At 42.8% G+C, this 12,806-nt stretch overlaps 2 protein-coding genes and 1 long non-coding RNA gene across 3 annotated transcripts; 1 reads left to right on the top strand and 2 right to left on the bottom strand.

Moving 5' to 3' along the window:
• Positions 1-1,292: 1,292 nt before the first annotated feature.
• Positions 1,293-7,253, bottom strand: LOC148328780 (gamma-enolase). Its single transcript, XM_088306078.1, has 13 exons — positions 7,087-7,253; positions 6,734-6,819; positions 6,384-6,479; positions 6,121-6,179; positions 5,957-6,026; positions 5,754-5,887; positions 5,425-5,647; positions 4,449-4,646; positions 4,066-4,142; positions 2,811-2,935; positions 2,615-2,723; positions 1,752-1,810; positions 1,293-1,649 (listed from the first exon to the last, which is right to left on the bottom strand). The coding sequence occupies exons 2-13, from the start codon at positions 6,816-6,818 to the stop codon at positions 1,580-1,582; spliced, it is 1,305 nt and encodes a 434-aa protein (XP_088162204.1). The 5' UTR covers position 6,819; positions 7,087-7,253; the 3' UTR covers positions 1,293-1,579.
• Positions 4,933-10,959, top strand: LOC148328779 (uncharacterized). The gene is made up of 3 exons (XR_015845559.1): positions 4,933-5,074; positions 6,947-7,180; positions 7,941-10,959. It is a non-coding gene; the product is annotated as an uncharacterized LOC148328779 (long non-coding RNA).
• mlf2 (myeloid leukemia factor 2) lies at positions 8,631-12,757 on the bottom strand. Its single transcript, XM_088306080.1, has 8 exons — positions 12,425-12,757; positions 10,978-11,089; positions 10,864-10,899; positions 10,737-10,790; positions 10,357-10,485; positions 9,924-10,083; positions 9,518-9,732; positions 8,631-9,077 (listed from the first exon to the last, which is right to left on the bottom strand). Exons 1-7 carry the CDS (start codon positions 12,466-12,468, stop codon positions 9,521-9,523), a joined length of 747 nt encoding a protein of 248 aa, XP_088162206.1. The 5' UTR covers positions 12,469-12,757; the 3' UTR covers positions 8,631-9,077; positions 9,518-9,520.
• Positions 12,758-12,806: the final 49 nt, after the last annotated feature.

Here is a 12,806-nt window from a genome sequence, read left to right as displayed (position 1 = left end):
AATAAGGAGACTCGGAAGAAAGGGGGAGACGAAAAGGTGGGGGGCGGTCACCTTTACAGTCGACTAAATATTGATTTTTGTCTTGGAAACAACAACGTAGTGTTTGATTTTTTTATCGTGATTGTTTCGATGGTCGTCTGTCCTGCAGCTGTCTTTCTCGGAGAAGCTTGTGTCCAGCCAAGCGGCTCTGCAGACCTCCTCTTTCTCCTCCCTCTCCCTCTCTCCTTCACGCAGCCCCCTGTCCCGTCTCCTATTGTGTGGTAACCATAGCAACCTGGCCGGAGACTGTGCACAGTGCGCCTGCGCGGCTCCATAATCACCCCCCTTCCCAACACACGCACACACACCGACGTCATCGTCACGGAGCAGCCAACAGGCATACACGAACACGCTCAACACAGTCGATGAGTAGACAATTCGGGCTCCCCCTGCGGTTCATTTCGTGAAACTGCATGTGACGTCTCTTGCTGCACGTGATTACGATATGGCACACTATTGGCCACATAATTTGGTACATAAACCCAAAGATCATGAGATGTAATAACAATGTCAAGTGATTACATTTTCTAACTGATTAATCGCGGTAATTAATCGCGATTAATCACATTTTCAACTTTTTTTAAAGCTTGTAACAGGCATTTACTTGAATATTTTGGAAGTAATGTAGAATCACCAAATAATAAGTGCATTTTGATTCAATGGCTGTTCTAATAGTTCTTTCTTCCTTGGTCCAAAGGGAGTCATTTTACAGGCATTTTCCTTCGAAACAACTCTCAGAACTTTTAGTTCTACCAACAAGCACCACAATCCAGCAGTGTTGGTTTGCAAGGCCCGGTGTAACTTGAGCATTGTGTTTTGTTCTGAGATGATCTGCTAAAGATGTGCAGCTAATATGGTAAAGTAATTTAATTTGGCTTTGCAAGACATGCAAATTATTTTTGAAGTAAATACAACTGTGTTAAAATATTTTAACTGGTTAACGCTTTCATTTTGGCAGCCCTAATACATGTTGTTTGAGAGTCACTTTTACGCTAAGTGACAAATTTAGTTATTGATAACGTTTAAAATACACTTTACTTCTTCTCATTTTCAGATTCGAGTAACACACCATGGCGAGCCCTGACGCCTCCAGCCGAAAGTTGCAAAACCACAACAGAGAATTGAACCGTCACGGGCTGCAAGAGTTAAGTAACACATCTTAATTTTACTAGCAAAATGCCACTTCACTAGAACAAAATTGTATTCCTGGTGAATGCACATTTAAAAGAACAAAAACTAAAGAGATATGAATATAGAGTCACCATGTCCCCATCTTTTTATTTGCCACACTTAGTCACGCACATCACTTCATTTAAAGCTGCTTCGTATTCACAGTAGGAAAGTCAGGGAAGACGACAAAAGCACAATAAAGGACAAAAATCATCCACAGATGACATAATTTAGTGATGGGAGCTCAGTGCAGGGAGACGCTCGCATCAGTCAGTAAACTTAGCCACATAATAACAAAGCCCGGGATCAATATCACATAGCGCAACGTAGAGTTTCTTGTGCATGTGGCACAATGATCACCGCCGGATGCTCAGAGTGCACTGGGATTGCGAAAGTTGTGTCCGGCAAAGCGAGCCTGCTCACCCAACTCTTCCTCGATCCTAAAGTTGATGGCGGGAAGGGAAAAAGGCAGTAAGAGTAAATGACTAATGCAATGATTAGAATGTTTGTATATAAAAGACATGAACTGTGTGGATACGCACCTCATGAGCTGATTGTATTTGGCCAAACGTTCAGAGCGACATGGGGCTCCGGTTTTTATCTAAGAAGAAATTTTTTTTTATTAATTACACTCAAGTAGAGTTTTATGATGGTGAAGAGTGTAGATCAACTGTTGGCTTGTGAAGAAGTCATTTGAGACTTTTTTATGATTAGGAGCTTTTCTGTATAAATGCAGGTGGCACAGCGGTTGACACGATGTGGTTAGCACGGTCTCCCCCATCTGTGCCTACGTGGGTTTTCTCCGGGTATTCCGGTTTCCTCCCACATTCCAAAGACATGCATGATAGGTTGATTGAACACTCCGAATTGTCCCTAGGTGTGTTTGTGAGTGCGGATGATTGTTCGTCTTTGTGTGCCCTGCTATTGGCTGGCAACCAGTCCAGGGTGTACCCCGCCTACAGCCCGAAGATAGCTGGGATAGGCTCCAGCACACCCACCTGAGGAGAAGCGGCTCAGATAATGGATGGATGTGTAAATACACTTGACTTGACTTCGGTGTCTCAAATCATCTTTCCCCATTAAAATACATGTAAATTCCAATAATCGGTATCAGCACCAAAAATCCCCCAAAAAAATAAAAAAATAAAAAGTTCTGTATTGTGTTTGTAGTGTATAGTAATGACATCAATTTATAGAATGTTGCCACATTTTTGCTTCAATACCGTTAACTTTGTGGTGCTCCTGTTGGTATTGGCAGTATAGTACAGATAAAAGGAAGATGGTCGTGAATGCTCAGAAAGCCACAGTAACATTACATGTATCTCGCCAAAGTTGCAAGTCGGATCACTTCTATCTCAAGGCACGACTGTACTTGATAATCTGTGACGTCACGAGTGGTTCTCACCTGTCCAGTGCAGAGACCCACCACCAAGTCGGCGATGAAGGTGTCCTCGGTCTCGCCCGAGCGGTGGCTCACCATCACCCCCCAGCCGTTCTCCTGAGCCAGTTTACAGCTGAAAGAGAACAGGATGATTTACTGTTTGAAACAAAAGCCGCCTGCGGGTTTGTGTGCGTTCATGCCAAGCAAAGAATCAACTCACGCCTTAATAGCCTCCGTGATGGAGCCGATCTGGTTGACTTTCAGCAGCAGGCAGTTGCAGGCCTTGTCCTCCACAGCACGTTGGATCCGACGTGGGTTGGTGACGGTCAGATCATCGCCAACCACCTGCACAGAACATTTAAAGGTCTGTCAATTTATCTATTTACAGATGGAAGCATTATCTTCGAAAGGAAAAAGGTTTAGCCGTAGTTATGTTTGGCAAAATGATGAGAAGGAGTTTATTATGAATAGAGCCAAATCGCACTCGGTGTTAGCACAAATCCTTCAGGGTTATGCTACAATGCAAAAACAAAAATGTCTGGGAGAGCCTACTAGAACATCAAAACTTTATTTGGAGTTAATCTGAGGCTCTTTAAATGGTGGCTCCAATTTAACATAAATTTGAACGTGATGGTAAATCCTGAGCGCAGCCAAAATCTGGATTGTTGCCAGGTAACTGTGATCAAATAACTGTAACTAAGTAACTGAGTAAAAAAGTAACTAAAGCAATTTTAAGGAAATACAAAAGGAAAGTGGAAGGAAAATGTTCATAAAAAAGATGTACTTCATGTTGGGGTAATCAGAAAGATTTTAAATGTGTAGCGTAAGAATAAAATTAACCGTTTCATTCAACATGAGTTTGAATTTGATTGGTTCAATCTGAGTACAGCTACAACCCCAGGTTGAAATGAAGTAACTGTAACTAAATAAGTGACTGAAAATGTGAGTAACTCTCATTGAACATGTGTTTCAGCGTGATTAATTAATCCCGAACACATCCCCAGGTTGTTAAGTAGCTGTGACAAAGCAACTAATTAAGTTACTATCCGCATAACTATGTAACAAAGTAACTAAAGCAGAGTAAAGGAAGCACAAAAATATCAGAAGAATTTGACTTCTAAACAGCTGCACTTCATTTGGGGTTACTCAGAGGCACTTTCAATGGAGTCAAGTGCGTCATTCTGAGTACTGCTATGTTACTAGGTCGTAACCAAGTAATTACAACTAAGTAGTAAGTAACTGAGAAAGTATTTCGAATGAAGTAACCAAAGCAATGTAAAGTGAGGAAAATAATGTCAAGAAAAGCCATCCTGAACAGCTGAACTTTATTCGGGGGTTCATTGAAGGCACTTCTAATGATGGCATGTGTTTGCTAGCTAAAAAATGCCATTTCATGTCAATCGAGCTGAAAACATTTGAAAAGGAATGTACGATTAAATGCGTAAAAATCTGATATAAAACATTGTCCTTTTTACCTGAATGCCCACCGAGGCTGTGAACTGAGTCCAAGCTGGCCAATCATCCTGGTCGAAGGGGTCTTCAATGGAAACAACTGCGGGCGAAGCAGCACATTGCGCGCCTTGAGGCTAAGTCGTCGACAAGTCATTTACACCGCCGTGCGATGCAGTTGCACGCGCTATTACGAGGGCAAAGAGCCACATCCTCGCCTGCCAAATGAGCGCCGTAGCATGTAATTAAATGCTCGTTAACAGGTCTAATTGTGGCTGGTTGAGAAGGCAACAAGCTGACTTGTTCTCTCCTTTGTGTGCGTGTGTGTGTGTCTCCAAGGTGTCAAGAGGAAATGAGACCATGGCATGAGGATGAAGATAATCCTAACGCCACGCAGACGGTCACAGACCTGGGTAGTTGTTGATGAAGCCTTGGTAGATGCCGGCCAGCTCCTCGCTGCTGATGTTGCGAGCGGCGTTGGGCGGGGACTTGAAGTCCAGGTCGTACTTGCCCTCCATGAAGAACTCGGAGGCGGCCACGTCCATCCCGATCACCACTTTGTCAGTGAAGCCTGCCTTCTCGATGGCGGTCTTAATCAGCTCCAAAGCTGCAGGGAAGTCAGGTCACACGGCATGTTGTAATCAGTAAGCGTGTTTTGTTTTTGTTCTGTTTTTCTGCCGCGTCAAATGTAAAAGTATTGCTTCGGCGCCATCTTGGTGGCTAAGAACTACGTAGAAGTGACTTGAGGAGCTTCAGTGACTGCTTTGCCGTCCTTTTGTGGCATTTGTAGGCAATTATAAACCTTTTGGGGGGGGCGGTACCAATTACTGACGGATTTTTGCTCTTCATGGCGGGGCTCGATCCATATCCCACTTTAGCTTGTATCAGTCCGATGTTTTTTTTGTTCTTTTTATTATTCTAATTTGACTTTTTTTTTATTACAGTGATACCTCCAAAGACAACTCCCCAAAAGTGGTATGATTTGGATGCCTCGGTTAAAGAAAACTTGGGACAAAATGACTTGCTGTTTAAATGGTGAGTAGTTTTACTGTATTTTAGTTTTATTAAGGGCCATTCCTCCAAATGTTTTTTTTTTTTTTACCCTAAATCGGATAAAAAAAAATATTAAGGATTCATAATGTTTAGTGGCCCATCTCAGGCAATTTATTTTGTTTTATGTCAATGTTTTATTGCAATGAAACTCCTCATTTGAGGAACAAGTAACAGCAGTGAGGTTTTAAGATAAAATTAGAATTTATGTCTTTTTTTATTAATAACATGTTGATGACATAACATTTTATGACAGCATTCTAAAAATTAGTTTAAATGCATATTTTAAATTGTATTTATTAAATATGAAATCATGTGTAGTACAAGTGTCTCACCTTCACTGTTCTCCTGAATGTTGGGCGCGAACCCCCCCTCGTCGCCCACGTTGGTAGCATCCTGACCGTACTTCTCCTTGATCACGCCCCTCAGGGTCTGGTAGAGCTCCGCCCCCACGCGCAGGGCCTCACGGAATGACTCCGCCCCTACGGGGAGTACCATGAACTCCTGCATAGCCAGCCTATTACCGGCGTGAGAGCCTCCATTGATCACATTAAAAGCCTGAAAGTGAAGGACGTGAGATGAGGATTTTAAAAGTGAAGTTCAATTCAAATGGCTGGAGGGATTTTGTTAGCTGGAAGCAGGAACTCCAATGAATTAGACTCACAGGAACTGGGAGAACCAGGTCTTGGTTTCCCGCCAGATCGGCGATGTGACGGTACAGCGGGACGTCCTTCTCCGCCGCTCCCGCTTTGCATACGGCCAGTGACACACCGAGAATAGCGTTGGCTCCAAATTTAGCTGCACACAAGCGATGGCTGCATTGGCTGTTCAATCAAACGTTGGACTAACGAGAAGAAAAAGGCCTACATTTGTTTTCGGTGCCGTCCATTTCAATCATCAGGTTGTCTAGTTTCTCTTGCTCCAGCACACTGATGCCCTGAAACACACACCAGGAGAGACTTCCTGTCATCACATAAGTGGAGACAAACCGAGTCAACTACTCTTTGTCCGACTACTACAGTCCGACTCACTGATTGGATGAGGGCAGGTCCTAGAGTGTCATTTATGTGACCAACTGCTTTGGTTACACCTAAAATACAAGCACACAAAACATAATCAATAAATACATGTGTGTGTGTATATATATATATATATATATATATATATATATATATATATATATATATATATATTAGAGCTGTCAAGCGATTAAAGTTTTTAACTAATTAATCGCATAATATTTTCGTAATTAACTGCGATTAATCAGTAATTAATGCAGTATCTTCGGCTCTACCTTTGCCCTTGTAGCGAGTCTTGTCTCCATCTCGGAGTTCCAGAGCCTCGTAGATGCCGGTGGAGGCGCCGCTCGGCACAGCAGCTCGGAACAAACCTGCATTGGGGACCCAACGGGTGCATTTACAGTTAGAACAAGAAATATTTGGCCAATGTCAGTTTTTACCTTTGTTGCGCAATCAGAATAGATTTCAAAGAAAATTAGCAGTATGTGATTTGGGGGTTTGATGTAAGAGTTTTTTTTATTATTTGCTCAACACCTTGATTTGTAGGTACTCGTCTGATATAGAATTGTGGACCTAATTGTGTGAAGGAATTCAACCTTGGACATGCAAAAATATTTCTGGTGACCTTTATTGGTATGAAGATCAACTTCCACTGTTGGATTTCCCCTGGAGTCCAGGATCTCCCTGGCAACAATATTCACTATGGACATCCTGTGAAAATCAAAATAAATCCCACTCAATCCCTTTGATTTTATCTGGCACAGTATTTGTGCGAAAACAATGCCTCTTTAGATGCCCGATTTCTATCTTGGCAATAACACACATCTAATTCCTGCAGGAGAAGACGGCTGACATAAAAGCAAATGCTGCATTCTCAAGTGGCAATCCGCTCGCCATCGCCGAGTCGTCACCATCGCAGGCGCGGAGAGAAGATGGAGGCTTGACTCGAACTGAGTGAGCGAATGGAGAAATTCTTACCTGCAGCCTGTTTGATGCCCGGCGGAGGAAGCGAGAGAATGTGCGGCAATGAGAGGAAGGAGGGAAATGGGAGATGAGGAGAAGGAGGAGGAGGGTGAGTACTACGCACACACTGGCAAGAGGAGGGGGGCAGGGTCTGATGAGTCACGAGAGTGTGCACGAGCAGGAATGGCGGATCAAAGGTGGGGATGGAGTGGAATAGCAGGGGGTGTTTGATGAAGCCTGACTTGTTTTTTTGGCGCGTGTGCGGCCTTTATTACAACATCGCGCATTCGAGGATGAGCTGTAGATAAAAGACAAAGCGAGCATGTTACGTCTGTGTAAATTCCTCAAAACTAGAAACCTCAAAGTCGACTGTGGTCTTAGAACGGGGGTGATGAAAGGAGGACGAGGAGACAGGTAGACAGGTGACGTTGCCTTTTAAAAATAGTTGTGGATGTCATCGGTAGCGCAGAACGAGAAAGAGAGGGCTCCTTTTGGAGTTTTATTTATTTATTTTTTTATTTTATAAGTGCCATCTGTATGTCACATTCCCCAGAGGTGTCCAAACGACGGTGCCCTCCACATCCAGGGTACATAATATTCATGTTTTTCATCAACTAAAAATGGTGAATTTCAGAAAATTATCCATCTTCCTGAACTAGATAAAATCCTTGAGGGCCATTTGTGTCTCCCGGAAGTAGAATATACAGTCTAAATGCATGATAAACCTAACTGAGAATTACATATCTTACTAAGAAAAGTGTCATGTGCATTGATGCAATTGCATAGTAATAGCCGTGTTATAACACATTAATAAAGGGTATTCTGATTCGAAAAATTTTGAATATTTTACATGGTCACCTTGTCCACAGGAAGTTGCATCATTCAGCTAGTCTGCAGGCAATGGAAAGACCAAAAGTAAGGTGCCTCATTTATTTTTCCATGTATTTGATTTCAACCAGTCCTGTTACATGAATGAAAAATAAGCTATTTTTATATTTTTAAAATTACATTTTTTTGGGGGCGGGTGAATCACTGTAATGTGCTGTTAGCATAAATGCTATGTGGCTATATTTCATGTGTTAGCAAATTCAATGCTAAAAACGCATATTCCACTAATTCATCTCATTTTCCTCACAACATGCATGGGTTTGTTTTGCCACATTCTTGCTGCATCAAGATTGCACATCATGCTTAAGACATAATTGCATTAACCTAAAGAAATATTTTTTTTTTCTGAAACTTTTGGGCGTGATGACCAACAATTAAGGTACAGCCACAAATGGCACGGATCACAAACTTTTAGCTTTGTGAAATACCTTTTCAAAAATAGATATTAAAAAAATATATGTTCATTGCTGAGCATACCATTTACCATAATTCATGGATTTGTTTTAGTGTGATGCTTTGAATAAATGAAAAGGCGAAGAATGTCAACGTGGCCCTTTTTTTTTTTTTTTTAGTTTTTCTGTATTCTTTGCTTTGATTTTCACCTTCTACAAATGAGTCTTCAACACAATCACCACGTTGATCATAAACAACTCATGAAACAGAACAGCCGGTCGTTATCTAGCAATGTTTAATTAACTTCATCTAGCTAGTTTAATTAGTCAACAGTATACAATTCATTTCACAGACACATTTGTGTCTCCACAAACATAAAACAACCTGTACAGCAGATCCACTTTATACTTGGAGCACTTTTAGTGGGCAAAAACACACACATCAAATCTTGAGGAGGAAGCGAGAGTGTTTTATACAAGTGTGTGACTGTGCGGAGGATTCATTCTAAGACTATCAACTGTGTGTGGACGGGAAGGAGGGAAGCGGGGTGTGGGGGGGGATGATGGTTTGTTGGTTTGGGAGATGTAACGTGTTTATGTATAGACAGTCCGGTTGACTCAAACATCAACAAGGAAGTTGGAAGGATCCTCAACTTGGTTCACAGCATCCGTGGAGAGATTCCGCACCCCCCCCCCCGGTCGGCTCACGTTTACAAGGTGGGACTCCTGTGAGGAGAGGAGTGTCACGTTATGACAGGTTATCCATTCATCCATTTTCTAGAGCGTACTTCCTTGTGAGTGATCCTATCTCAAGTTGTTGACTTTGGGTGGGAGGCGGGATAGAGAATGCACGAGTTACTAGTCAATCGCAGGGCACAGCTCGACTATTAACTCGTTCACTACCATTGACGGCTAAAGACGTCCAAGAGCCTTTCTTTTTTTTTTTTTTTAAACTTGGCTGGTAGTGAATGAGTTAACTCATTGACTCCCATTGACGGATAAACACATCAAAGATCCATTTTTTTTTTTTTTTTTTAACTCTGCTGGTTTCTAATGAGTTAATGATAATAACACAAACATTTTCCCACACCTGATTTTCAGTTTTCAAAGAACCAACAAAAACAATGGAGAAGAGAAGGTCATTTCTGAGAATATGCAGCCCGTACCTCTCACCAGTCGTAACGCGGGCGGGACTGGGGCGGGTGGTGTCGGGGGGAGTCGTGCCGGTGCCCTGGCGGGGTTGTGGAACTGGGTGGCGCAGTGAGAGCCAGTTGCTGGCCCCCCGCCCGTCGGTCTCGACCGTAGTCCAGCCCTCGGGTGCTGGGGGGAGCGTATCGCCCCGCCTGAGTCCTCCACTCCACGTCGAACGCCTCGGCCTCGGCTGACATTAAGGAAGGGTCGGTTGTTAAACCACATCGGTGTTGAAGCATTGTAAGTTCTCAAATAACAGAAATACAATGCTACCTCGACTTACAAGTTCAATTTATTTGTATGTCAAATGCATAAAGTGAATTGAAATGCCATTAATCTGTTCCAGGCTACCACAGTATACTCAACAAAGCCCCGACTCACTCTCGTCCAAGTTGATGAAGTCCTGCCGGTCCTCGCGGTCTCCAGTGCGCCGGTTCCGCGAGCGCTCCATGATGTGCGCGCGTTCGCCAATGTGGTGGCCGATGGCCAGGCGCTCCAGGCCGCTCTCGCTGTCTCGCATGGACTGACGAGTCTCGCGGATCTGCAAACCAACCGCGTGGCCGTTTAAAGAACCGGCTGAAGCGTTGATGTATACGTGTCAAACTCAAGGCCCGCGGGCCATATCCGGCACGCCACGTCATTTAATGTGGGCCACGGTAGCTGCTACAATTTTTCGATACCATGTGGTACAACTCTGATTTAACCCGCGATGACACCGGTTTGACGCTCCATTAATCGAACACCAAAGCTCGCATTGTTGTAAGGTGGGTACTATAATAAGGTTTTTAGTGAGCATTTAATCGCATGTTCTCACCCCTCCTGGGCCATGTCTTGTTTGATGGGTTTGCTGGTACACCGTAGGAGCCCCGGCGTCCATGGAGGAGTAAGAGATCACTGTTGAAGAGGAGAAGGTCTGACAGTTCGGCGATCCAGAAACCCTCTCCTGGAAGAGAATGTTGCAAAATATTACCAACAGGGGGACGCTATTTACAAGGGTATGTACGGAGGACATTTTGAGCGTGGAGGTGTTCCAATCACTTTTTTTTTTTTTTTGGTCGCGTGAGTCAAGTGACTTGATTTTTTTTTACTTTCAAACTCAGTTTGTACTAAGTGACGTAATTCACGCTGTGATCTTGTGACATCTATAATCCCAGCGCCCAGAGTATCTTTCTTGTGGTCCAATGAATTACTCACCATGTTTTCCATCATTTCTCCCATCATCCCAAACATGTCCATGAACCCTCCACCCTGCAAACAGTGTGAATAATCTTAGCCAGGCACGTGCAAAAGTCATCAAAAGTCAGATATTCGAGATACTCACCATTCCCATCATGCCAAACGGGGTTAATGCACCAGCCTGGAAAATGTTGCAGAGCAAATGTAAGCGGAATAACTTCAAATAAAAACACATCCCAGACTTTTTTTGTTCTGTTACCTGTCGCCGCGGCGCACGCGGCGCTTGAATCTGTGGTGTGAGTGCAAAAGGGTCCATGCCGAACGGGCCAAACATGCTCCTCATCTGCTGCCTGTGAGCGGCGAAAGGATCCCTGCGAGGCAAAAAGAGCGACATGGAGGTATCACTAACCTTTCATTTTCATGGTGTCAAGTGATTGGGTGAAATGCAACACAAAAAGTGATGCTCAAGCTACAGAATGTCAGCATGTTCTGATGGATGACAAATGGCAGTTTAGGTTTCGTTTCACATGCGGAAAGAACTTTTCCGATGAAACACAGGTATTACTTTTGGACGGACTGCAATAAGTGTGGAAGACTGTGAAATGTGTTTAAAGTGGGATTTACTGGGTTGAGCCACTTAATATCACTTGTAATGTCAATCATTTGAGATTTCAAAATTTTAGACATTTTTTTCCAGACCCCAATTTCCAGACTTCTGTTAAAAAAAATACCATTCTGACTCTTTATATGCCAGTATGTTACCAACTAATTTCCAGGGGATAAATTCATTGATAGTTATTTTTTAGGTAATTCATAAATGTAATGGATACCTTTTTTTCTTCATTTGAAATTTTCACATGAAATGCTATCCGGTTTCTGTATTCCTCCATGAAAGTGGAGCTGATTATTTTTGTGTTGAATCAAAACAAAAGTTGCTTTCACTTTGGAAAATAAAGATCAACATTTTTGATTATTTTCTGACATGTTATGGACCAAACCAGCAAATGAATCCTAATTAATTTGCATCAGTTTTTTCAATGAAGGCATGGGGGAAAAAATAATGTTTTGTCTTTATCCGATTCATCGACATAATAATTAGTTGCAGCCCTGCAACCTGTGCAAATAAAGACGAAACCCAAACAAACTCAAACCATTTAATTAGCCTCAGGACGGAAACGGTATCTCTCTCTACCTGTTAAGATTGACCAAAAAATAATGAACAAATTGACATTCCATTATGGCTCTTGCATTTTATTTTATAGCCATTCTTAGCATTAAAAGAAACAATTGTAATTGAATCTAAATAATAACTACTGGCTCTGATAGTCATCACTGATTTGCCTTATTTATTGCTGCAGTCAATTGTCATTTCAAGTTCACATTGTTGGCACAAATTTATATTTAGCATGACGTGCCAACGCTGTCATGCATAAACCTGTGAATCACAGCGTTCACATCACCATCAATCACTTACGCTCCCTGGGAGATAATTGCAACAGGCTTTAGTATCGCATTATACCTGCAATTTCAAGTCATGGGAACTGAAAAGTGATGTCGCCAAGGCTCTTAGTAACACAGGTCGAGTGCAACACACTAGGCCAAGGGACGAGTAACCTGCCACCGAGTATACAGAGAAACGCACGCAATGGGCTCCAAAGCGAAGTTTTAAATGCAGTTGAAGCTGCAATGTTGGGGTGTTGACTCACAGCATGTAGGGGTCGTCATCGACGTCATTCAGGAATCGAAACATGCTCGACGGCTGGTGATGCAACTCAGCTGGCTGCTGTTAGCCAGCTAGCTAGCTAGCGAGGTAAATAGATGTTGTTTTCCACGAACGACAACACGATGTCCTCGAGCCCACCCTCCCAAATCAAAATGGGGGCAACTCTGTTGTCCGGAATACTTTAGATGAAGCAAAGCGGAAAACTAATTCGCTGTAAAGCCGAGATGGCAGATTCCAGAAGCCCGGACAAAACATGAGAAACGGAAGTGAGATTTTGACAAAGAGAAGGCAAATTAGCTTACAGGGCGCTTGTGTGGACTATCGATACTTCCGGATGTAGATTTATCAAAACAAAAGTGTTAAAG

Source organism: Idiotropiscis lumnitzeri, chromosome 10, assembly GCF_059441095.1.
Source record: "Idiotropiscis lumnitzeri isolate Australia: NSW breed Sydney's pygmy pipehorse chromosome 10, RoL_Ilum_1.0, whole genome shotgun sequence".
Classification (NCBI taxonomy): domain Eukaryota; kingdom Metazoa; phylum Chordata; class Actinopteri; order Syngnathiformes; family Syngnathidae; genus Idiotropiscis; species Idiotropiscis lumnitzeri.
Note: the sequence above shows the minus strand (reverse complement) of the source record. Positions and strands in the feature narration are given on the sequence as shown.